Raw genomic sequence first — 26,748 nt, forward strand, 5'->3', positions numbered from 1 at the left:
TTACTTTGAGCAAGTGAGGTGAGGTTTTAGGGAAGGATGCTTTAATTTGTCGCCTAGAACTAATTTGCCACTTTGTGCTAGGGCGCTTCTTTCTTCTATCACTTGCGTGTTTTTTTTTTTTTTTTTTTTTTTTTTTTTTTTTTTTTTTTACTTCTGCATGTTAGTGTATGATGCTAAAGCATGATATATGAAAACAAGTTTACACAACATACTCCTCACGTAGAGGCTCGTATTTCATTGAATAAAAATGGCTCAAATACCTTAGTTAACATAACATGAACTAAATAGAGTTTTTGCAAAATTGAAACAAATATATCCGTTTCTTCTTTATTTTATGCCTCTTAAACAAAATATTTCTTTAACACATCAGCATTGAAACTGTTTCTTAAGACCCGACCTTCTTGATCTACGAGGAGGAATGCACCTGGTCCTACCTGCTCGTGAATGATGAAAGGGCCTTCCCAGTTTGCTGACAGCTTTCCATGTTGATTTCCTCTTCCCACTGCTGCTGTCCTTTTGAGGACTAAATCTCTGGGAAGGAGCTCTCTATGCTTGACCCTCTTGTTGAAAGCTTTGGAAATCCTGTTCTTTAGGGCTGCCATCTTGCACTACAAAAAAACAAGACACATTTTGACACTTTTTTGTACATATATTGACCTTAAAAAGCGTCATAATTTTCTATTATGACGCTTTAAAAAGCGTCAAAATTTTTGAAGCCATAATATTTTGACGCTTTTTTGTGTCAATTTATAATTATAATATGTCGCTTTTGTGTGTTAATGTTAAATTATTATGACACTTTTTTGTATCATTACTAAAAAATTATGACGTTTTTTTGAGTCATTACTATCAAATTATGACACTTTTGTGTGTCAAATTGGGGGCATGTATTTCCCTCCATTATTAATGCCTACAAAATTGTGACCTTTTTGTTAGTCATTGTTAAAAAAAAATTGTCACTTTTGTGGGTCAAAATGATGATATATTATTTCCACCCATTTAAATACCCACCAATAACTTTGATATATAAAAGCGTCACTATTTCCTCCCTTTTTGTTTTTGGGGGACGAAAATTGGTAAAATTAAGTTAATAAATTAAGTACTTGTATAAAACTCTGAACAAAAAAAATTATAATAATAAATAAATCATAAGTAATGAAAATGTATTTACAAAAAGTAAATTATATATATATATATATATATATATATATATATATATATATATATATATATATATATATAAAAAGCACACATATATATATACATATATATATATATATATATATATATATATATATATATATATATATATATATATATATGTATATATATATATATATATATGTATATATAAATCTGTTAACATAATATCGTTATACATCCAATTCAACTAAACAAGTCTAGCATTTGAATACATAGATATAGATATTTTCCTAAACAAGATGTCCAAACTAATTACACACAACGCTATCAAAGCTACTAATTAAATACCCACACATATATACTAAGAGTGCTTGAAGCCATATCACGCTCTTCATTTACTTTTTACCATTGCTGCCTACATCATCAACAACCTGCGAAGAAAATTTGATATGTGAACAATTTTTGTAGTAGTATAATTGCAAATTTAGAGAATTTAAACATAAAATATTCATCATGGAGAAACATAAACCAAGCATAACTGTCCAGCTATATGCTTAGCTAACAAGAATCTTAGTACTAATAGTCAATTTCTTCCATAGCACAAGTAATTAACTCATTGCTAGTAAAAAAAAGCTTGACAGGAATGATAGGATTTTCCCAGAACTGGTACATTCTTTTTCAGTGCTTATGGATCAAGTGGTTAATATTGCTCAAATACACAATTGGTTCTTCAGCTAGGCAACAACAAAATCAAAACAACAAACTCAAGACAGCAACCCGGCAACAATAAGATTATTGTAATTTAACATTCACTGGTAATGCATGTAATTGATTTCATTTTTTTTTCGCAAATAAGATATGTACTTGCCTCTGCCTTATCTCTTTCAATATACCAAGCATGGTTTGAGGTGCTTAATTCAACTAGTAATACTCTTATTAAGAATATTGTAAGGGAATTTAAAGACAAGTAAAGTTGATTTTAATGAATAATTTCCACAGCATGTAATTCTAAGTAATTCCTCTTACATTATTCATGCATGCAATTTTAATCTTGGTACAGATAATGAAAGGAAATTTTTTAAAAAAGGAAGTGGATGAAAAAAGAAATAGTTTAATCCATACCTGAGAATCAAGCAGTTGTATTGCATTATCTATAACTTGTAATGAAACATTTCCACTGCGTGTTTCCTTTAAAACCTGTGCCATCATAGAACCAACTGCATCAAATTTTGTTCCCAATATTTGATTTTGTTCTGCAAGATCCTCATTTTGCTTCTTCATATCTAACAGTGCAACCTTCAACTTCTCCACTTCCATATCTCTATTGTTGACATGGTTAGACCCTTCTTTCCTTAAATGTCCTTCCACTCCAAAGATGTCGCTTTGCTTCACACCAAATCCATAATTTAGAGGACGCTTAGGGATTTTGCCTTGATACATAATTTGATTGAAAACTTCATTTTCAATATCAACCTTGGGAATGGAAGAAGAGGAGCTATCAAAGCTTTCTTGCACCTTCTTGATTGCATCCTCCTGTTACATGATAAGAAAACTATAAGACTTGGCAAAGAGCTAATAAATTAGTGGTTAAACTAATTTTCATTGGTATATATACCACAAACTGACGAGATGTTGTGCCCTCTTTGAAACTTCCATCTCCTTCGCTATAAACACTTTTAAAAAAGTCCAATTCACTGAAATCTCCTTTTCGTTTTTTCTGCAATGTGAGAAACAAACAAATATCTGCCATTTAACTTTTGCTATTTTAAGTCTTTTAAATTACCGAAGTTACATTTTCTTCCAAATCTTGTAAGATAGTCAAACGGAAAAAAAACTAAATACAGTTATTAGGACTAAATAAAATGAAGGATAATAATACCAGAATAGCTCTGCGATTTGCAAAGCTTTTAGCACCGCTCTTGCGCACGAGAACTTGCGACGCACGAGCAGCTTTTCCGAGTTCAGACATTTTCTGTTTAATTAAAATCATGGTTAACATGACATAGAAATAAAGTTACATCACACTAAAACCACTATAATCACAATATAACGAGTCTGCTTGTGTGATTAGGTAGTGAGTTGGTCTGATGAAAGCTAGCCTCTGTTCATTTATTATCTTCTACCAAAATGTTAATAAAAACTTCACAAGATACAAAAAGGTTATACAAAGCTAATCTATAAACAAAAAATTCCCGTAAAAATCAGAATGCAAACCTTGGCGTCTGATGAAAGCCAATAATCAACCAGAAAACTCCAATTTTGAGTTGTGATTCCATCAGGTATACTAGCATAATTTTGTTCACGCGTTTTTTTCACAGGATCGAAATAATCCTTCTTCAATGCATATCTATGATTCTTCCATGCTTTGCCAATACGCTTCAAAATAGCATTCCTCATTTCCTTTCCTTCGGGTAACAGAAAGTGTGCCTTAAAGTAAATGTACAAATAAAGTTATATTAAGATTAATCTATATAGCATATATAACTTATAGCATGTCATACTACATGTGAGATATTATTGTGGCAGTCATAATTATATCATATGTCATATATCAGAGAGCCATCGCATATGTCAGGCATGTAATAGATTATAGGTGTATAGTAATGAAAGAAAGATTAAATATTCATAGTGAACGATTAAATGGCGTACCCGAACAAGGTTAACAATATTGCCTCTCATATTCGAGCTCAACTTATGCCAATTTAAAATTCCCACAGGACAAAATTCTTCTCGTTTAGCAATGTCTCCTAAGAAACTCACAAGGATGGAGCCACCTTTGTGAAGAGGTTGGTTAAATTCATTAAATTAGACGAAGTACTTAAATCCTGGTGCATCATTCCACACATCTCGAGGCTGAACAGAACCCTTCACAAGGTGTCGTGTTCCATCGACATCTTTGAAAACAATGAAATTAGGTATGTGTTAAACAATAAAAAAATATATATATCCGGAAGCATGATTCACCAATGATTGTAGCAACAATAGAGCAACTACATATTTTCACAGAGCAGCCAAATTAATAAGTACAGGACAAGGGGTTAAGTGGGATCCTTACAACAGCTTAGGGGCTAATTGACTTTAGTAGCTACTGTCAAAAGCTGGAAAAAAAAGGCTTGAAAAAAGAAAGACAAAAAATAAAGAGAAAGGGGAAAACAATACAAATAACAAAGAGTGGGAAAAAGAAAAGAGAAAACCGAAAAGGGAAAAAAGGAAGCATATAATATTACATATGCATTTACACTTACCAAATGCCACAACCTCTTCTTCCTCATCAAAATTGACATGCTCTGGCCAATTTTTCACAATACTTCGGCGTCTAAATTTCGTTCTTTTCACACCACTGTCCATTCCACCTGACTCAGTGAACTCTTCTTCACTCTCTGACTGAGATTCAGGTTCGTCAGAGTCAAAATTTGACCTTCTGTTGCTTTCAGCATGAATATATGCATGAGACCTCTCCTTTTGGAGTCCCTCTGAACCAGTTGTATTCATTTGAGGTTGTGTCAAGGGTTCACCTCCAAAAAAGGAAGACGTCATAGGATGCTTCTTTTGAGTTTGTTGCATAGCTTCCAGGGGTGAAACAACTCTTCTTTCTAATTGGGATTTATCTCCTGTCAAAGGACAGACAATAGGTTGTTGTGTAGCTCCCACAAGCAGTGCACCAGCTTTAGCTCCAATAAAAGGTTGTTTACTCGGATGTTCTGTAGCTTTTTGAGGTTGCTTAGACGCTTTAGTCGGCTGAGTTGTTTCTTTGTGAGGGAATTGTGTTGTATCTTGTGAGGGCAGTGCACCAGTTTTAGCTCTAGTAAAAGGTGGATTAGTTGGATGCTCTGTAGCCTTTTGATGTTGCTTTGATGCTTTAGTAGGTTGAGTTGTTCCTTTGTGAGGCTGTAGTGTTTTTTTATGAGGGAGTTGTGATGTTTGTGGTGTTACAGATTGTAACATAGGAAACGATCTAGGTTGTGATGGGGTTAAAGGAGGTCTTGATGATATCTTATGTTGGGAGTTTGATGGCATTATAGTTGGCATACCTGTTTTTGATGCAGCTACAGATGAAGATGATGTAGATATGGGTTTTGATGCATTGATAGAAGATTTAATTGGTTGCGATATGTGCCTAAAAGTCTGTGATCTTCCAAGTGTCGGAGGGCTAAATGGTCCCCATTGGGTGGATGGGTTAGAAGACTCAGATAAGTGTGATTGTGACACTACAATATGGCTGGACTTAGATTGTAAGGATGTCAAAGTGGGTTTCTTATTTGAAGAAAATTGTGCCTCGCCAGGAGTTAAAGCAGTTCTTTTACTTCTGTAACTCATTCTGAGACACCTATTAACAGAAACAAATACAACTAGTCAGCTACTATGTTAGTTGTTGATATTCACATCAAGAGCTTTTAAATAGAAAATAAAAAATTAGTACTTATTATTCAGTGCTAATTAATAATAATAATTTATCCAAAATAGTATTAGTTTGATAATATGTATATCTGCATTTAGAAATCAGGCTAGTTATAAAAATCTGAAAGGTTATTTAAGACCAAATTTCGTTAGTAAGTTATCTGACTCATAATTGAACAATGGTTTCATACTTTCATGTGATGCCATATGCAATAGAATCAGGAATTTCTTACAATTCCTTCTGTTTATCAAATTATTGCCGATGGTTACTAATATTAAATTTTCAGTTATTCTGTAAACAGTAAAAAAGAAGTTTCATTAAATGATTAATTACATTATGATTATTTATCTAACGTAAAAATTATCAAGCAAGTGCATATAATTTTTCAATGAAGTAAGCTTGACAGGTTGGAAATATTGAAAAGGGGAAAGTATTTACCTAATTCAACCTCTTTGTTCTCTCTCTTTTTGACAGGAAGTTCTACACCTGAACAATGAGAAAACCCAAATCATAAGAAAACCCACTATAATTGTCAAATGGTATGAGAAAATTGATTGTAATTCACAATTAGAATTAACAAAAAGTAAAGGGATAAATTCAGCAAAAGGAAGCATTAATTAATGACAAATATAAACTCATAATTAAATTCAGCAATTACAAATCCAAATTAAATAATAAAATAGGAAACTAATCATTCATTGTCGTATCTCATCCTCAATGTAGAAAACCTGTTTTGCTTGAGATGAGAAAATAAAAGGATCATCTTGCAAATTTCTTCCTGTATGCATCAGTTTAGAGAAATTAACACATATAGAGCCATTTTGATCTGATTTAACACCCCTATGTATATCTACCCAAACACAATGAAACAATACAACTTTGTATGTCCCATAATAGTCCAATTCATATATATCCTTCACTTTCCCATAGTATGCTTCTCCATCAGCTTCAACCATGATTCCAGAATTTTGGGTTGTCAAACGGCTATCACGGTCCATGATCTGAAATTTATACCCATTGATCATAAAGCCCTTCATTTTTTTACCATAACAATTCAATCCACCTGCCAGAATTTTTCTAAGTTTCCCATCTTCGGTGGTTTCATCTATTGAGTGTACCTATCATGATAGAATATAAAGTCAAAAACAATCTGCTATATTTGTAAGAAAATTGAACACATTAGGATACATCACCTGACTTCGCAACCACTCTCCGAACTCGTTGATGATCCAATTACTTTCAACACTTTCAGTGATTGGGTTATGTGTATTCGTTTGTCGCTTTAGATATAAAAATTCTCTTCAAAGAAAGGAAAAAAAATTATGATGATATATTATAATAATTTGTTACTCATAAAATAGAATAATACTTGCTACTTACTCGAGAAGTTCTTGAATTTCATCAGAATGATGCAGTAAAACATAGCGATGAGCTTGTTTTAAGCTTTTGTCATCTAGACGAAAATTGACCTCTTTCCCAACTACTCGACCGCCAAAATTACATAAGTACATTCCAGAATTGGGACTATCATCATTAGTTCATTTAGGTTTGTTAAAGACAGTCTTAACACCTTCAAGATATCTTGAACAAAACCTAATGGTCTCCTCTAAAAGGTAGCCTTCTGCAATTGAACCTTCAGGTTGGGCTTTATTAGCTACATGTGACTTTAGATGGGCCAAGTACCTTTTCAAAAAGTCAAATTATAATTAAAATACAATACACTTATAGATTTCATAAATGAATTTAGATATGTCACATTTAAATAATCTAACCTCTCAATGGGATACATCCATCTATACTGCACTGGTCCACCAAGTTTAACCTCCTCCACTAAGTGAATTAGCAAATGAACCATGATTGTGAAAAAAGAAGGCAAAAACTCCATTTCCAACTCACAAAGGGTTAGTACAATTCCTTCTTGAAGAGCATCTAGATCGTCGGGATCGATAGCAGTGGAGCATAATTGCTTGAAAAAGTAAGACAATTTTGCAAGCAAATCAATTACTTTTGTTGCATTAGAAGCTCTTAATGCGACGGGAAGGATGTCTTGCATCAACACATGGTTGTCATGGCTCTTAAGGTTAATCAACCTTCTTTGCTTCATGTTCACACATCTAGAAAGGTTAGATCCATAGCCATCGGGGACTCTGAGTTTTTGTAAAACTTTTAAGAACCTCTCTTTCTCCTCTACAGACATAGAATAAGAAGTTGAAGGCATATGATTATCTTGAACCCAAAGATGTGGCTTTATGCCCCATCCTTGAAGGGCATCTCGATCATCCTTCTTATCTCTTCTTTTATCGGTATTTAAGAGAGTATTTAAAATATTGTCACACACATTTTTTTCTATGTGCATTACATCAAGATTATGCCTCAACAAATTATGCTCCCAATACTCCAAATCATAAAATATGCTTCTCTTGGTACCAATCACAACATCTTCTTCATTGTTTCCCTCATTGCCTCTCTTTCTTTTTGATGCCTTCCCATAAACATACCCAACGTTTTCTTGTAGCCCCAATATCTCAGTCCCACTAGGCCGAGGTGGAGCTTCACCATGCTCTTCGCTTCTGTCAAAACTGTCACTCTCAAATCTATATGGATGACATGATGGAAGCCATTTTCGATACCCACAATAACAAGTCTTACTCCCAAATGTTTTAGAAGGAGTCGACTCAATGCATATAGGGCATGCCATATAGCCTTTGGTGCTCAGACCGGAGAGCATTGCATAACCAGGAAAGTCATTAATAGTCCAAAGCAAAGCGGCTCGCAATTCAAATTTCTCTCCATCATAAGCATCAAAAGCATCAACCCCACTCCATAACAATTTCAATTCATGGACCAGTGGTTGCAAATACACATCGATGTCAATTCCGGGACTTGTTTTACCAGGAATGATAATAGACAACATGAATGAAGATGGTTTCATACATAACCACGGTGGAAGATTATAGGGAATCAACACCACAGGCCATGTACTATAAGTCGTGTTCATCAAACGATATGGATTAAACCCATCACTTGCAAGTCCTAATCGAACACTACGAGGATCTGAGGCAAAATCCTCATAACGTTGATCAAATGATTTCCAAGCTAATGCATCTGAAGGATGCCTTAACATCTTCTTATCAACATCATTCAATTTATCATTATGAGTATAATGCCATCGCATATCTTCTGCTGTTTTTGAGGACATGTAAATTCTCTTCAGTCTAGGGATAAGAGGAAATTAACGCATTACCTTAGCTGGCTCACCACTCCTAGAATTAGTCTTATCTTGATCTCTGACATTATCATTTGTACCCTTATTTTTCTTCCATCTTGATGTACCACAAACATGACACTTGTCTTCCTTTGATAAATCACCCCAATACAACATACAGTTATTTGGACAAGCATCAATCTTCTCATACCCAAGGCCAAGGTCTTTTATTATTCTCTTACTTTGATAATAAGACGAAGGGAAATCCAGAATTTGGGGAAATGCGTCTATGAGAAGCTCGAGTAGCATATTAAAGGATTCAGCAGACCAATGGCTCATACATTTTATGTGAAAAAGGTGTAAAAGAAAAGATAGTTTGGAATATTTAGTACACCCGTCATACAATTTCTCATCAGAAACATCAAGTAATTTCTTATACTTAGCTTCATCTTCCGTTGTTGAAAATTCTAAATCAATCTCCTCTTCATAGAAGACAAGTTCTTCAAGATACTCGTTATTTTCATTATTTTCATGTGGTTCAAAGGTTTGGTCATTTGAGGGTTTTTCAAAACTAAAAGCAGATCTCAATAGGCCTCCCATATCATCTCGACCTTCAAACCTTGTTTGATCTAGAGGGGATCCTTGGCTAGTACTCCCTCCATCACACCCAATCATACGCTGAAGCAAATCCCCTTGACCATGAAAAATCCATTTCTTGTATGATTTATAAAACCCATTAAACAAGATATGCCTTTCTACATCATTTACACAAAGCCATTTATCCACTTTACATGTCTTACATGGACACCGAATCTTTCCTTCTACCTGAGCTACCTTAGCAAAGTTAATGAATTGCATACAACCTTTGACATACTGAGTGTGGCATCGTGGAAGTTCTATCCAACTTGTATCCATATCTATATATAATTAATACTTTAATAAGGGAACTATAATTTAATACCAAAAAATAGAAAATTTTAAAACATACGTCACATAATAAATATCAATTTTTTCACAAACTAAAATACACAACAAAGCAGATTGTGGTAGCATACTTTTAGTTTATATGTTCTAATCATAAAACTGAGGAAAGGTCAATCATTATAGCCATGCAACAAGAATAAAAGTTATAGGTATAGGATTTAATATATGAAATATAACCTATCGATGCAATTTTCATTGAAAACTATTTAAAACTCACTATATAATAATAAAAAAAAATCACCCACAAATATATAATTAAATCAACAAAAGCAAGGATGATGAACTATTGGAGATACCAAAAAGTTATAAATCACTAAGTTGCTTTGTAAAAGTCATTACAAACCATACAAACAAAATTACAGCATGCTTACTCAATAATCACAATCTTAAAGCTTGATCTCAAACTAAACCGTCATAACTTGAGCTAGTAGTATATAAGATGTGAGTAATACCTTGGTATAGCTGTCTTCAAGAGTCTGCTAAACTAAGCAAGCAGTGACCAAAACAATCCAAAAGGATGAATGCTGAAAAAAAAAATACAGGCGATATCCCTACATTAGATGATGTATTACATAATATAACAAATTATGTTCGAATGACAAAAAAAAAAATTAAAAAAAAAACACCCAAAAAAAAACACCCAAAAAAAAAACCAAAAAAAAAACCCCAAAAAAAAAAAACAAAAAACAAAATAAAGGAGAAAAGAAAACTCAAAAGACACTTCAATTCAAAACAGTGATAACAAAAACAAATATGCAAATTCAATACTCAAATGCAAAGTTTATACGAGAGATAACAATACAAAAATACACATCAGTAGTGGAATCAAATTGGGAGAGTTTGAAGTTGTTACAAATATACTCATTGAATGAATTTACTAGGCATTTGATATATTTGAAAAACAAGAGATGCTGGTTCAGGTGGCTTTTGTGTGGGCTGCGTAGGCTTTTCGCAATTCAGTGGTGTTTGGTGAGACTTGAAGTAATGAAGTACTAGGAGCTATGGGTTTTGTGAAACTTGTTCTCGATTTTAAAAAATATAATTCGAGAGTTTGCTTTGTTCCTGGCTTCCGGCTACCAGAGCTATGATTTTTAGAAGTTATTGACTTCCTCATGCTGCTGGTATTATAAAAATCAATACTGACGCTGCAATGTTAGAGGAGAATGGTGTGGGGTAAGGGGCAGTTTTTAGGGATGCTGCAGATTGTGTTCTTACAGTGGTGGTGCGTAGGGAAGTCTGCAGAAGTTCAGTTGAGGTTGCTGAAGCTTTCGCTGGTATGTTGGGGTTACAATTTGCCTTAACTCTTGGTTATCAAAAGGTGGAACTAGAATGTGATGAAAATAATTTATCAGGTGCAATTAATTTGAAGTGCTTTGGGAGGTCTGTTTTTGATCTACTTGTGGAAGATATATGTAGCTTGGGGGACAATCTTGATAGTTTTTCTTGCCATCATGTGAAAAGGAAGGGTAATACAATAGCACATTTATCTGATATATTCCTTCAAATGGGGTGGAGCAATTGTTTGTAAATTCCTTTCCGCAAGGGGTCCTGTCCTTGGCGGAGCTTGATGTAATCTGATTTGTGGTTAATATATATTATGCTCCCTTTCCCGTCTTTAAAAAAAAAGGTTGTAGGGAAAACAAATACTTATCATGCCAGAAATTTTAATAAAACAAAGAGATTGGTGACATCACAAGATCCATCCTCAAACTACATCTTGCTCAAGCAGCTTATCCTCTCTCTCTATTTTTATAGTAATCCCATTTAGCCGAAGAAGGTAATAGACCATCACCTATTATGAATCATCAAATTAATATTCAGTAACTATGGATCTAGAAATAGCTTAAGCTCAAAACTCACAGCCAACTATAGACATTTAGAGATACACAACCGAAATTTTCATCCAAAACGATATTATATTTAGGCAAAGCTTATGTATTTTACCTCCAATTCTTGCAGTCGTTTCTCCTGCTTTTTAGCTTTTGATTTTTCACTTCTTTGCACTTCAAATACCACAACTTTTCCTCTGATGACCTGTGCGTTAATGAGGTCAACAAATCTGCTGGTTAAATGTAGTTGTGCATTCTGTTTCAATTTAAAAAAAATAATCTCAAGTTTGAATGCAATGTATATGTAAACATTTAATTAAACGACTGATTGAACACAAGTCATAACATAAGGAATGCAACAAAACAACATTTCCCCACATAAAGTCCTTTCTCCGTCTTACATGAAATTTTACTACGACATTCCTTCCTACCAAAACTCAGGCATAATGCTCTTAGTAATAGAACCAATAACTCAAGTGAGTATAAGCCTACAAGGTCAGGCCTTCAGAATACACTAACACCTAATGCAAACAGTTAAGAATCATCAAAACCGAAAAAGGAGCAAAGCAATATATGAAAAGCCTAGTGATTTTTCAGTAGCTCAAGTATCAAAACTCAAACACCATTAAAATAAAGGACAAAAATTATCTTACCATGATACTCAAACCACCTTAAGAAGCGCTAATGACATATTTTGTTTGTAATAACTTGAGGCAATGAGTTTTTCTACACGAATTTTCGTAACCACCCAACACCACTTCTAAATTGGTCATAAATGATACAAAATTATGATGACGATTATATACATGGGGTCTTGAGGGATGCACAAGCATTACCATAGACATTGATATGAGCCTTTCCTTACAAAATAACATAAAAATTCATTCTCAATATGGCCTATCAATGGATCACGTGAAAACTAGACAGAGAGTTCACACTAACACTATATAAATTCTCAAACAGTCCACATGCTCAAACAGCACTACAGTCACAAAGCTAAATTGCAATTGGCAGTTAACAGAATACTATGACACTACTAATCAAGACAAACACACACCATAACATAGGATAGAACTTCCAATTCTTTACCAATAAAAAAGTTAGAATATAATTCGAGTAACAATTATAGGGTTTAGAATCATGTATTTCTTTGTTGTATAAAATGTATACTAGCCTTTCAGACTATATAAGTCTTAGCTTCCACAGAATAAGCATTGTTAGGTAATTTGTTTATTTGTTAAAAGGCCCTTAAGATTTAAAGCTTCCAAGGCCAACAAAATATTTAGGCATGTAATATTTCCACCAAGTTGAATATCAAAGCTTCAGCATTTACACTTCTACATCAACAGTAGGAAAAGTCCTTACTCTAAATTTCAAAACAGAATAAATTTCAGTCAAGAGAGGAGGAAAAATGCTAAGAAAAAGGGGGAAAATAGAGTGATAATCCATTAAAAAAAACAACCTTAGCTTGTTCTGATCCTTGGATAAGTAAGCAATAATAATACTTCGTTATTTCCAATCAAACAAAACAATGAGAATTGTGGCAAACAAGAACAAAGCGAAGTGTAGCCTGTAAGTGTGAATTTCTTTACCAATAAAAGAGTTAGAATATAACTAACCAATTCAATCACTCAATTAATTCGTTAATTCAACCAATTGTTCAACTATAATTGGAGATTATAATAATCATGCATGCAGCTATCAACATACATAATAATTAAAGAAAAAAATTGAGGGGAAAAAAAATAAACTTACGAGATCTTTGGGTTGAATCTTGATAATTTTTCTCCAACAAACAATAGCAACGATGAATCCAAAGTCACAATACAAATTAACCCCAAAACTCAATGAAGATAACGTTGTTGGCAAATTATGAAGAGTATTAATTCAATCAGAAATTCACATCTGCATATCATATGCTTCAAATATACAGAAAAAAAATTAAAGAGGTAAGTCAGAAGTGGGTTGAGATGATTATATGCTAACCGAAATCAAGGAATTAGGGACTTTTTTTGTGAAGATTCAAAGTTTTTAGGCAAATTTCAGAGCAGCGAGTAAGGTCGGTGGTTATGTTGGACCTGATAGTGAGGACGACGTGGGTACAGTATCCCACTACCCCGGGATATTAGAATTTTAATTTTGGGTGAAATTTTAATTTCAGCGGGTTATGTTAATAATAGTTGGGTGACACGTTTCACTCTATTCACTATAATGACGCTTTTGAGGGTCACAATGTATTTTGGCTCTTAAAAACGTCAAAATATATAAATTATGTATTCGTGGATTGAGGAAAATTATGACCCATTACAAAAGCGTCAAGGCTAAAGCGTCAAAATTTACTCTATTTTCTTGTAGTGTTGAGAGCTGCCTTTAGCCTTACTTCTGGGAGGAAGTCTAGCTCTTCCAGCATGCGTTTTTATTTCCTTATTGTTCATAGTGTTGTATTCTCAGGGTAGGAATTTGCACTTCTACTGGGACAACTACATCAGCCCCATAGGCTAGGGTGAAAGGGCTTTTATCAGTGGACTCCTTCTCGGTGGTTCTGTTTGCCCATAAGACCTCTCGGATTAGGTCTGCCCATAGGCCATTGTATTCCTCCAACTTCCTCTACAAGGTTGTTAAGATCAGCTTGTTTGCTGCTTCTGCCTGGCCATTACTCTGCGGGTGGAAGACTGAGGCACTTGCATACTTGGTGCCCATTTTCTCCAGGTAATCCTTGATGGTGTTACAGTCGAGCTCACATGCATGATTAAAGACTATGCACTGTGGCATACCGAACCTTGTGATGATGTTCTTCCATATGAATGTCCTTACTTGGATTGCCTTTATTTACTTAGTGGGTTCAACCTCTATCCACTTTGTAATATAATCTACTGCCACAATGAGATACTTCCTACCCGCTGACCCAGTGGTGAAAGGTCCTAACATGTCCGTTCCCCACTGAGCGAACGGGATCGGGCTGAGGATCGGGGTCAGATCATTTGCTGGTTGGTTTATAACTGGGGAATATTTTTGACACTTGTCGCACTTTTTCATATACGCCAGCGCGTCTTGCGTCAGAGTTGGCATTACGCACCTCTTCTGAGGACTTTTTCTCCAAATGCCTTTCCACCAATGTGGATAGTGCTTATTCTTGAGTGGGCTTCTTCCATAATGTTAACCTAATCCCACTCTGGGATACACCTCAATAGTGGCTTTGAGAAGCTCTTCTTGTTGAGCCCTTCATTCATCACCACATACCAATAGGCGTCCTTCTTCACTTTCTTAACTCGTACTTCATCATCGGGCAGCGAGCCATGAACTTTGTACGCCAGAATGTTTGTGAACCAGGCTCTCTTTTGTCCAATGCAGTTTACCTAGTCCTTTTCGGCAATACTGCTTTCATTTAGGACTTCAACCATCACTATCCTTGTGAGGCTCTGCAACGTGGAGCTAGCTAACTTTGATAAAGCGTCAGCCTGGGAGTTTCCTGCTCTGGGAACCAAGTCTATCTGAATGTGAACTAGCTGGGCTGCCAGCTCCTTTACTTTAGTTACATATTTTAGCACGGCGGCTTCTCTGATCTCTTATGCTCCCTAAAGTTGGTTGGCGACGAGCTGAGAATCAGTCTACAGGTGTACTTTGCGGGCTCGCGCCACGGTGCTTATACGCAGGCCTGCCAGCGCTGCCTCGGACTCTGCTTCGTTGTTTGATGCTTTGAACCAGAACTTTATGGCGTACTCAAATACATTTCCCTCTGGGGATGTCATTAAGACTCTTGCTCCACTCCCTGTTTGGGCGGAGGATCCATCTACTTCCACTTTCTAGACCCCAATGTCATCCTCTTTCTCCTCATAAGAGGCTTCCACGATGAAATCTGCTAAGGCTTGTGCCTTGATGGCTGCCCTAGGTTTGACCTCGAACTCGTACTCAGAAAGTTCGATGACCCACTTTAAGAGTCTGCCTGATGCATCCATTTTCTGTAACGCTTTTTCCAGCGGGTGATTTGTGAGGATTTGTGTTACGTGAGCGTCAAAATATGGTTTTAGCTTCCTTGCTGTTGTTACTACTGCGAAGGCCTGCTTTTCTACCAATGGGTACCTTTGTTCTGCCTCAGTCAGTACATGGCTCACGAAATATATTGGCCTTTGCTGCTTTTGTCTTTCTACCAGTAGAACGCCTGCGATTGTCTGAATTGACGCAGAAAAGTACGAATGCAACTTTTCTCCCAGCTCTAGGCTGATCATTGTTGGGAGCTTAGTCACATGGTCCTTAATACCCTCAAAGGCTTCTTTTTATACAGCTCCCCACTTAAATTCTCTCTTCCCTTTCAGTAGCTGATAAAACAACAAAGCCTTGTCCGCTGACTTGCTAATGAACCTGGTCAGCGTGGCCATTCTGGCTGTCAACCGCAAGATATCTTTAATTCACTTAGACTCAGGCGGGCTTAAGACTGCTTCGACCTTTTCCGGATTTGCGTCTATTCCTCTCTCGCTGATCAGGATACCTAAGAACTTTCCCGAGCTCACTCCGAATACACATTTCTTTGGGTTGAGTTTGATTTTATACTTGTTCAAGGTGGCAAATGGTTCTTCCAGATCCATGATATGCCCTTCCTGCGTGACACTCTTAACAATTGAGTCGTCAACGTATACTTCAACATTTCTACCCTTCTGGTGTATGAACACTCTATCCATTGTCTTCTGAAAGGTTGCCTCAGCATTCTTCAGCTCGAAGGGCATAGCTATGTAATTGTACACTCCCCCTTCGGTGATGAATGCGGTTTTCTGCCGGTCTGGTTCAAGTAGGCTGATCTGATGGTACCTCGAGAAGGCATCCATGAAGCTTAGCAAGGCGTGCCCGCTGGTTGAGTCTACCAGCTAATCAATCCGTGGCAGCGGGTAACAATCTTTTGGGCATGCCTTGTTGAGATATGTGAAATCCACACACATTCTCCACTGGCCATTAGCTTTTTTCACCATGACCACGTTGGCTAACAACTCTGGGTAATCGCAAGGCTCAATGAATCCTCCCTCCAAGAGTTTCTCCACTTCCTCCAAGATTGCTTGATTTTTCTTTGTGGAGAAGCTTCGTTTTTTCTGCCTGACTAGATTTATATCCTCCTTCACATTCAGTTTGTGGACCATGACCGTAGGGTTAATTCCGGGCAACTCATCTGCGGAGAATGCGAAAATATCCTTGTTCCTTCTCAGCAGCTCTATGAGGTGTACCCCTACTCCGGGATCGATATCTTTCCCGATCTTCACCGTTCTCGAGGGGTCATCTTCTATAAGCTCAACTGTGACATGCTCCCCAATAGGAAGTGGCCTAGCCATTTCTTCCTTTGTAGGCTCGAAGTTTTCCATTGCTAACTTCTGTTTATCCTTCTCCCTGTGATATTCTTCGCGCTTCCTTTTTCTTGACTTCCTCTCAGCCTGCTCAGTGGGCCTTTGTTTTGAGGTTAGCTGCTGCCTGGTCCTTGCAAGCTGCTTTAGAGCAGTTATGTAACATTGTTGAGCTATCTTCTTGCTTCCCCTGAGCTTTGCCGTCCGCCCTTCATTAGTTGTGTCGGCTATGGCGAGGTGGTAGGTGGATACCACTCCGCCTATCTTGTGGATGAGCGGTCTCCCCATGATCACGTTATAGGGTGAAGGAGAGTTTATCACAAGGAATTCTGCTCGAACATTATCACGCCTTTTTGACCTCTCCCCCACTCGAACTGAGAGCTCGATTATACCTTTTGGGCTCAACCCTGATCCATTAAGCCCGGTGAGTCGTAACTTACCCTTTTAAGATCCTTCTTGTCTAACTTCAGCTCGTTGAACGCGCTGATATATATGATGTTAGCTGAGCTGCCTCCATCTATCACTACCACAAAATAGGGAATACATAACACACAATATAGAGACGTCAAGTTAGATAGGCGATCTCTAGCATTCTACAGAACGCCTATCTAAGATGTTCGCTTTGTATGGTAAGACCTATAGAGCGCCTGTCAGGTTAATCGCTCTATATATTTTACATAAAAAATGACTTTAGATATAGATCGCTTTTCTTAGATGGGCGATCTTTAGCATAATTGAAAAAAAAACCTTACCTTATTAAATGCTCCGTAAAAAACTTCAACCCTACTCCTCAACCCACACGCCGCTCTCCCTTCTCCTCTTCTTTCTCTCTCTTCCTTCTCTCCTCTCATCTCCGTGGCTCTTTCTCACCTTTCATCTCATCTTGTCAAACTAAAAAATAAAAATATTACCCTATGAAACAAAAATCATAATTACGCAAGTAAATCTATTTTTCGGTTTTCCAATCAAGATCAACGCATGGTCATTTGTATCTTTCCCCTCAAATTTTCAAAAATTAAATGCGATTTCATTCAATCTAGATCTGATAATTGTAGTTCAAAGAAATGTTGAAGGTTTAGAGCCGAAAAATGAATTCAGCTGATTACATTCAAGTCAGTTTCAACGAACCGGTAATGCTCTGTTGCAACGCTGCCGTAGATCGAGCCGGATAAACCGTCGTCGTTTGATTTGGATGCGTTGTAATGAGGTGTTGCTGCTATGAAATGGATTATAGAGTCCAAAGATGCATAAAAAGGTATATGAAGTGTAATCTTATTTGTGTTCACATTTCAATGTTTAATTCCGTTTTTTTGTTGATTTAAAGTGATTGATATGATTTTTTCTGTTTTTTTTTAATTATTATCGATCTACAGTACATGATTTGATTCTAAGACAAACTTTTAGTTTTCATTTTGAGATTTCGTTTTACTTCTCAATTAGTTTAGATCTTTTGGTACTTTGTTATATGTTATTTATTCTTACTTTTATCTATTTTCACTTGAATTTCATATTTTTATAATTTCTAATTTTCATGTTATGATTTTGATATTCGTCTCTTATCAATTGATTTTCATGTCATGATTTTTCATGTTTTAATTTGCAGGTGTTTGATGCGACTTCTCTATTTTGTGCCTTATTAATAGAAAAGGTGGTTGAGGCTAGTGAAGGCTATGCGGTGGTTGAGATCTAAGTGCTGCTAGTGGTGTGGAGGTTTTGACTTTCAAGGGCAATTCAAGTCGTTACACAGTTGTTACCCTATTGATAATTAATTTGTTGTGTTAGAAAATTTGTAATGTAATTATTTTTATAAAGGAATTTAGTTATTATCATTCAAATATTTGTATTTTACTGTAATATTTTTTATAAATAAAATGTTATTGTTATGGTTTTTTATTTATTACGTATGAATTATTATTATTATTATTATTAATTATAATTTTTTTTTATTAAAAAAGTGAAGAATAGAGAACGCCTATCATTGACAGGCATTCTGTTTTTATAAAGTTATAGAGCGCTTGTCCTAAGATGACAGCTCTCTTTTCCTTGTTTTTTTATTTACCTTTTATCTAAAATAGGAAGCGCCTATCTTGGATAGGCGATGTGTATTATGTTAGGTATCGAACGCCTCTGTAGACTTTATAGGGCACCCCCTCAGGAGAGCGCCCTAGAGGCGATCTATATTGGTTGTTTTAGGCGATCTATATTCCCTATTTTGTGGTAGTGTATCAATATAATGTCCACCTCCCAGTTTGCAATTCTCATTGTCACCACCAAAGGATCATCATGAGGGTAAATTATGCCTTGTTGGTCATACTCGTGAAATGTAGCTTGCGGCTGCGGGGGAAGGAGTGGCCATTTGCATTTCTCATTATAGTTTATCTGATGTATCATTGCCCGCAGGTCGGCCCGTGCTTTGTTCACTGTTCATCCATGCATCAGTCCTCCGCTGATCACATATACTCTGCCCTCGGGCTTACCATCTATGTCTCTGTCCCTAGCGGGACCCCTATGACCTCCTCTGCGGTCAACGCGGCCTGTTCTATCCTCGTCCCTTCTTCTGGGAGGGTCATCACGCTGCTTAAACTGATTCAGGTACCCTCTCCTGACTAGATCCTCTATGTTATCCTTCAGGTGTGTACATTCATCAGTGGTATGGCCATGGTCTCTATGAAAGTCACACCACTTGCTGGTATCACGGTTCCTATTGACCATCCTTGGGGGTCTCTGCCACTTATCATCAGCTTTATTCACGCTGAAAATATGATACCTTGAGTGGTATAACGGGGTATATTGGTCGAACCTACCAGGCCTTGCTCCTCTCTTTGGATCTAACCTTCTCACCCCCACTACTCTGTCCACTTCCCTGCTCGGCTGGTCAGCCCTGGGTGTGTTCTCTGCCAGGGTAACCTCTGCCTGCTTAACTGAGTCACCCAATGTTTTCCTACTCAGCATGGCTCTATCAGTTTCGTCTACTTTGATGAACTCGTGCACTTTACCCAGCGCTTCAGCTAGCGTTTTGAGGCTCATACGCCCCATATACGCTCTGAATAGTGAACCTGGTAGCAAGTCGCTCTGCATTATTAGCAGTGCTACCTCTTGACTCATATTTAGGATTTGGTGATGAACTCCCTCTGGGGCTCGTCTTTCCATGCACTAACAACATCAGCTTAGTTGTCATCTTAGTTCGATCTACCAGGGTTATGAAATGCTCCATGAACATTCTCTTCAGCTCATTATACGAGTATACAGAATATTTGGGAATGGCTCCACACCACTCCGCTGCCAGCCCCTCCAGGGTTGGCGGGAACGCTTTACACCAAACTGAGTCCGTCATAGTATAGAAGACCATGTGGTTCTCAATAGCTGATATGTGGCTCTTGGGTGTTGTGGTCCCATTGTATCTGCAGCTCGGCATTTTTACTTTCTCCATTGGTTCCTCCAGAATCTCCCGGCAAATTAGGGAATCATCTGGAACAACCTGGATTCGCACTCGCTTATCTCTCTCCGGGTTGGGTCCCCGCTCTGAGGCTGGCGACCTGCTCCGGGGAACCCGCTTCTCCGGGCTGATCTAAACTTGGGTTTCTTCCTCCACACTCCATTCTCGATTCAGATTGCGAGCTTCCAACTCCAATACCTTGTTCCTCAGCTGAACGAGCTTCTTCTGCTCGGGGGTGAGGGTTGTGGGCGCTGGCTTCTTTACTGCGGGCTCCGCAGTTGCCTTTGTCAGCAACGGGCTCGCTCCCTTACCCATGTTGGTAAGGACTGTCGTCATTGCTGCCAGTTGTTCCTTACTGCACTTAGAGGTTCTGCAGGATGGCTGGCATGTTTACGGGTTGCGGTTTCTAGGTTATAGGTGCTGAAACAACGGGCTCATTGTTCGTGCCTATTAATTGCATTCCGTATTTGAAAAAGGAACTGGATCTTGTCGGATTGACTGGTTTCGACACCGCTTTTGTTGCAGCTGATGTTAATCCGATAGGTTAGATTTCTGTGAGATGGTCGATTTGGGATTTTTGGTGGATTCTTTTGGATCTAGGGTTACTGAGGGTGTTTTTTGTGGTGTTCGGTTGGTCTCATTGGGTGTTTGTACAACTTCTTCTCCAGGCATAGTGGTTTGTTAACTAGTCCCTACCTTAGTTGGTGAACCTTAGCTTAGGTTAGATGATCCTTCCCCCCCCTCCTTCGTTCGCCAATTGTTGCAGGTATGGATCCAAGGGTTCTGCTGGGTGAGCTCGGTCCTGTCAACAACCTACACACGGCAGCACACGTAAACTGCCCTCAAGGGTGGCTTGAGGAACCCCCCTCCGAAGCTTAAGTTAGAGAGTGTTTAGAGAGAGAAAGTGTACTTAGAGAGATATAGAAAGTATAATAAATTGAGTGTCTAACCTCTTTTCCGTTGTACTTTACCCTCTATTTATAGAAGTACCATCTCCTTCATGGAGAGTTCGGCATGGTCAGCCTTGCGGGCTGACTGTACCGAGCTACAAAGCCCTCTTTAATTGTCTTCTTGGCAGTGATTGCGCACCCTGGGGGCTGGGCGATAGTTCAGCGGGAGCTATCCAATACATAAGTTATTACACTCTCTATATCTCTCTAAGAACACTTTCTTTCTCTAAACACATTCTAACTTAAGCATCGGAGGGGGGGTCCTCGAGCCACCCCTGAGGGTAGTTCACGTGTATTGCCTTGCGTAGGTTATCAACGGGACCCAGCTCATGCCAGCAGAACCCTATGATCCACACCTGGAATAATTGGTGCTAGATTGAGGGGAAGGATCATATAACATGAAGTTCACCACCTGAGCAAGGGACTAGTTGACAGACCGCCTTGGCCGGACAGGAAGTTGGGAAAACACCCATCTCTAAGGCTAGTAACGCTAACAAACACCGGAAAAAAATCATCAGTAACTTTCGATAAAAAGGATCAATTGAAAAACCCAAATAAGGCGGCGACTAAACTAGTTGATCCGATAGGGTCCAGTTCTTCTTTCAAGTTCGGAATACCATTGATAGGCACGAACAATGAACCCATTGACAGGCAATCCCGGATCATGCGAACCATCACTCACTTAGTATTCATGTTTCTCACGCACTAGTAACCCAGAAACCGCAGCCCGTCAACATGTCATCCATTTTGCAGAACCTCTCTAAGTGGAGTAAGGAGCAGTTGGCAGCTATGACAGTGGTCCTTACTAATTTCGATAACGGGACGGGCTCTCCACCAGTAGCAACAACTACAGATCCAGCGGTAAAGAAGGCAACACCCATAACTCTCACTCCGGAGCAGAAAAAGCTAGTCTAGCTGAGGAAGAAGGTGCTAGAACTAGAAGCTCGGAATCTAAATCGAGAGTGGAGTGTAGATAAGGCAACCCAAGCCAAGGGCAACCCAAGGACACAAGTTCCTCGCAGCAGGTCACCAACCTTAGAGCGGGGACCAAGTCTAGACAGGGAGAAGCGAGCGCAAATCAAGGTCATTCGAGATGACTCCCCAATTTTTGCAGGGTGACTCTGGAGGAGTCGATGGAGAAAATAAAGATGTCCAGCTGCAAGTACAATGGAACCACCACTCCTAAGAACTATGTTTCTGCGTTTGAAAACCACATGGTGTTTTACACTATGACAGACTCAGTCTGGTGTAAGGCATTCCAACCGACCCTAGAGGGGTTGGCAGTTGAGTGGTACAGAGCCATCAAAAAAGGATCCGTGTAATCTTACAACCAGCTGAAGAGAATGTTCATGGAGCACTTCGTCACCATGGTGGATTGTACGAAAATGACCACCGAGCTGATGTCATTTGTTCAAGGAAAAGATGAACCCCTAAGAGAGTTCTTCACTAGGTTCAATAAAGAAGCAACAACTAGCCCAAAAATGAGTTAGGAGGTAGCGTTGCTGGCAATGCAAAGCGGTTTGTTACCAGGCTCACCATTCAAAGCATACATGGGGTAGAAGAGCCTCAAAACGCTGGTCGATGCGCTAAAAAAAGCGCATGAGTTCATAAAAGCATATGATACTAAGTTCTCGTTTCATTCCTAAACATGCTTCTAAAGGCAAGGTTTCGTAACTCATACGTACCTCGAGTAAACGAATTGGTATCCCACTTTACTAACTAGAAATCACCTTTCATAAACTCCTCTCCTAAACCAAACAACAATAATTCAATCAATACCCAAACAATTAAATTTACAGCAATACTAACTTCATTTAAAACACTATAAGAAAACAGGGAAATAGCGACGGACTAGTTACGACGGACACTTTATTCCGTCGGAAAAGTGAAAATTTCCGACGGATTTTTATTCCGTCGGACATTTCCGACGAAGTCGATAATTCCGTCGTAAATCTGTCGGAAATTTCCGACGGAATAAAAATCCGTCGGAAATTTTTACTTTTACGACAGATTTTTCCATTAGAAATTACATTTTCCGACGGATAATTAGTCCGTCGGAAATTTCCGTTGGATTTTGCGACGGAATATAATATTTTTTTTTAAAAAAAAAAAAAAACCCTTAAGAAAACCCTAAATCCTAATCTTCTCTTCCGCCCCTTCTGACCTTCTGCCTTCCTCTTTCCCTTTCTCTCTCCTCTCCCCTCTCCTTCTCTATTCATTCTCTGAATCTCTGCTCTCTCCTCTTCTTTCTTCTTCTCTTTCCTTTTCGTTCTCCATCCCTGTTCTCCTTCTTCTTCTCTTTCCTCTTCGTTGTCCTTCCCCCTTCTTTATCCTCTTAGCTTCTTTCCCCTCTTTATCTCCCACCACAGTACCACCCACCAGCACCGACATCAACAACAACAACACTAACACCAACAATAACACCAACATCGACTACGAAAATCAACAACAAATTCCTCCAATTTCGCCCTTTCTCTCTCCTCACGAAGAAAACAAAGGTTTTTAGGCCAAATTCGACCATGAAAACTCTAGATCTAGAGTTTTTGTGGTCGAATTTGGCCTTCTAAACCAAATTTCAAGGTTTTATTATGTCGAATTAAGGTATGTGTAATTTTTTTTGATTTTTTTTTGTTGGTTTATCAGTTTTTTTTAATTTTGGTGTTCGAATTTTCGGGGTTGGGTCGGGATTCTTTTTTTTAAAAAAAAAATTTTGGGTTGTGGTTGGCTTGTTGCGGTGCCGGTAGTGGTGGTTTTAGGTGGGTGGTTTTGGGTGGGTTCGATTAGGGGGTCGGTTAGGTGGGTAGGTGTTCTGGTGGGTGTTTGTGTGGGTGGTGGATCGGGTTAGGGTTCTAATGGGTGTGGTTGTGGGTGTGGGTGGTGGATCGGGTTAGGGTTCTAGTGGTTGTAGGTGGTGGATCGGGTTAGGGGTGTAATCCCCCGTATTTTTAAATATTTTATAAATGAAAATTTATTTTATTTATAATATTTATTTGTTATTTTTCATAATTTAATTTCAAAAGTTTCAAATTATTACTCTGTGTCGAAAATTATTTGAACAAAGTATTTTATGCACCTTTATTCTACAATTTATGTCCAATCATACAAGCCTAACCCATTTGTTTACTTAATCGACCCATTATTTTTATGAGGCTCAATCTTTCTTTTTACCCTACAATAATTCTCTCCTATAAATATCCCATGAATCTCCAAAAATTTCCCACACAAAAAGGTTAAATTAGTCTTATTTTCATCCTCCTTTGTTTCATTATTTTGCTTATTGTTAATTTAATTGTTTTGGATTTTGATTTTAGTATAAAGATTATATTTTTAGTATCAAATTATATTTTAATGGTATAAAGATTATAAATTTCAGATTATATTTATGTTATAAATTTCATATTTTATGAATTATAAATCTAGGGTTTCAATTTATTGAAAATCATGATTTTAGGGTTTTTATGAACAATTGATTTAGGGCTTTTATAGTAATGATGTTTTGAAATTTTGGTGATTATAACTACTGATTAGTTTAACTTAATTCCAGATTATTTTGAACACATAGATTCGTGTTTTAATTTTTAGATTTCCGTTCGTTAATATTAATCCCGTTTTAATCCCGATCAGGTTCTAAACTCATCCGATTTTGACAAAAAAGTAGTGTTTTCCATGTGGAAACCACGTTTTAAGAAAGACTCACTACTTATGGTAGTGAGCACCACCCTCTCGAGGCCAAATTTAGCCTTTAAATATGATTTTCGGGCTGTTTTTGATTTTAACGACGTTTTTACATACTTAAAATATTATCCTTGAGTTTGATTAATAAAATTAATTATGTTTAAAGTTAATTAAGCATAAATATATGTTTTTATTGAAGTTTCAAGTGTTGGAAATAGTTTCTAAGTACTACTTTTGATGTTTTATAAAGAGGGTTTAATCACACATTAAAAAGAGAGATTTTAGGGGTTTTTATATAATTTTCAGATTTTTATTAGACTTTGAACTTGCTTAATTTCATGTATAAGAGTGTATTTTAAGGTTTTTATGAAGAAAAATTTAAAGAACTATATATAAGCCTTTAATTTTAACAAAAGGGAAGGTTTCAAAGTGTTGTTTGATTTGGATTTTGAAGGTTTTTATGAATAAATAATAAATGTTGCTTGCCACTAATAAATCAAGAATTGGAATTGAAAAGTTGATTTACTTGATTGAATTGATATTGGATTGATTGTATTGTTATGCATATGAGTCATCACCAAGTCTAAACCTGTAAATCACGTAAAGTGCAAGATGGATGAGCAATAAAACTCTGGATTGGTGCACTTCTGGAGTAATGACAATCAGGGGTTGGGGTACATGGGGTATTAGCCGTGTACTTTTCTCGAGGCCGTCTGATCTACGAGTCTCTTATTTCAAATATTTTTCAAAACTAGGAGTTAGGTGAGATCTCATACTAACTACGGTCACGGAGTCGCGCCCGTGGTCGTTGGATGTTTATTGATGTTTCCGAAAGGAGGCATGAGGTTTTTCTTTTATTGATGTTCCAAATGGAGCATGGGTTATTGGACAACCTTGTCTATTGCGTAATCTAATGAATAAAAATAATGATTTACCTATTATTAATTAATGGAGTCTTAGTAATATAAATAGTTGAGTCGTGTGTTGAGTTTATAATTTAATGATGCATGATGATTGATTATTAGTAGCATGTTGTGGAATTCTTAATTTACTTTGCAGCTTGTATGTACTCAGCTTTGCTGATCGATTGCGTGCTTTGTGTGTCTTTCTTTGGTCATGGCCTTCGCCTTTCAATGACCCTGTGACGATCCAATTTTTACACTTGTAATATTGGGGAGCAGAATTACCACAGGTTCTTACTCATGCAGCATTCCTCAGGGTTGTGGGATCTTGAGTGGAGAGTTGGTTGTTTCATTTTATTTCTTTTGCAAGTTTGAATTTATTTTAATTCGATTTTATTCGACACTATTTCTTTTGGGTTTGAATTTATTTGAACACTGAATTTAATCACTTACTACTTTTATTGGGTTTTGAATAAGGGCCTTAATGGTTCCAAGTTGTATGACTTAATTTGGTTTCATTCGTTGGTTTTGAAATTTATTTATAACTGATTTTAGTTTTTCTGCTGCTATTTTCTGATAAAGCATTCACGTTTGAACACGTGGCGGTAGCACGCCAGTAATTCTCATGAATATTTTTCAGGGTCCTCAGAGGTTTAAAGAGAGAATTATTGGGGTGTTACAAAGTGGTATCAGAGCTTTGGTTCGATTTAATTACCACTAAAGTTACTTTAAAAGTTTTTGGGCGCCTAATGTTTTAAATCTTATGATTCTGGATTTTATGACGTGATTTAAGGTTAAACTTTAATTTCAAAAAAATTATTTTATTTTAATTAAAATAATTCGGCAGTTTAAATAAAATATATGTATTTTTATAAATTACTATGTTATTAATTATTTTTGA

The 26,748-nt window shown here is 37.1% G+C and overlaps 3 protein-coding genes across 4 annotated transcripts; all 3 read right to left on the bottom strand.

Annotated features, from left to right (window-relative positions):
* Positions 1-1,390: 1,390 nt before the first annotated feature.
* LOC145621579 (uncharacterized) lies at positions 1,391-3,899 on the bottom strand. 2 transcript variants are annotated; one of them, XM_081676302.1, is made up of 6 exons: positions 3,793-3,899; positions 3,358-3,570; positions 3,023-3,115; positions 2,759-2,860; positions 2,266-2,676; positions 1,393-1,574 (listed from the first exon to the last, which is right to left on the bottom strand). In XM_081676302.1, exons 1-6 carry the CDS (start codon positions 3,820-3,822, stop codon positions 1,539-1,541), a joined length of 885 nt encoding a protein of 294 aa, XP_081532428.1. In that variant the 5' UTR covers positions 3,823-3,899; the 3' UTR covers positions 1,393-1,538. The 2 variants fall into 2 exon arrangements, with proteins under 2 accessions (XP_081532429.1, XP_081532428.1); XM_081676303.1 differs by lacking the exon at positions 2,759-2,860 and having other exon boundaries at positions 1,391-1,574.
* Positions 3,900-3,937: 38 nt separating this feature from the next.
* On the bottom strand, positions 3,938-4,681 carry LOC145619198 (uncharacterized). The gene is made up of 2 exons (XM_081673839.1): positions 4,389-4,681; positions 3,938-4,037 (listed from the first exon to the last, which is right to left on the bottom strand). The coding sequence occupies exons 1-2, from the start codon at positions 4,678-4,680 to the stop codon at positions 3,949-3,951; spliced, it is 381 nt and encodes a 126-aa protein (XP_081529965.1). The 5' UTR covers position 4,681; the 3' UTR covers positions 3,938-3,948.
* A 2,399-nt stretch (positions 4,682-7,080) lies between these two features.
* Positions 7,081-8,741, bottom strand: LOC145619725 (uncharacterized). Its single transcript, XM_081674427.1, has 2 exons — positions 7,315-8,741; positions 7,081-7,225 (listed from the first exon to the last, which is right to left on the bottom strand). The coding sequence occupies exons 1-2, from the start codon at positions 8,739-8,741 to the stop codon at positions 7,081-7,083; spliced, it is 1,572 nt and encodes a 523-aa protein (XP_081530553.1).
* Between the last annotated feature and the right edge of the window lie 18,007 nt (positions 8,742-26,748).

This window comes from Chenopodium album, chromosome 27, assembly GCF_948465745.1.
Source record: "Chenopodium album chromosome 27, dcCheAlbu1.1, whole genome shotgun sequence".
Taxonomy (NCBI): Eukaryota; Viridiplantae; Streptophyta; class Magnoliopsida; order Caryophyllales; family Amaranthaceae; genus Chenopodium; species Chenopodium album.

Coding starts and splice junctions, on each gene's coding strand:
- LOC145621579 (XM_081676302.1), bottom strand. CDS start 3,822: ATGAGAGGCAATATTGTTAACCTTGTTCGG. Junction 3,571..3,792: donor ATATTGTTAACCTTGTTCGG/GTACGCCATTTA, acceptor ATTTACTTTAAG/GCACACTTTCTGTTACCCGA. Junction 2,861..3,022: donor CAAATCGCAGAGCTATTCTG/GTATTATTATCC, acceptor CTCACATTGCAG/AAAAAACGAAAAGGAGATTT.
- LOC145619725 (XM_081674427.1), bottom strand. CDS start 8,741: ATGTCCTCAAAAACAGCAGAAGATATGCGATGGCATTATACTCATAAT. Junction 7,226..7,314: donor TGGATGTATCCCATTGAGAG/GTTAGATTATTT, acceptor CTTTTTGAAAAG/GTACTTGGCCCATCTAAAGT.
- LOC145619198 (XM_081673839.1), bottom strand. CDS start 4,680: ATGACGTCTTCCTTTTTTGGAGGTGAACCCTTGACACAACCTCAAATG. Junction 4,038..4,388: donor AGAAGAGGTTGTGGCATTTG/GTAAGTGTAAAT, acceptor TTGTTTTCAAAG/ATGTCGATGGAACACGACAC.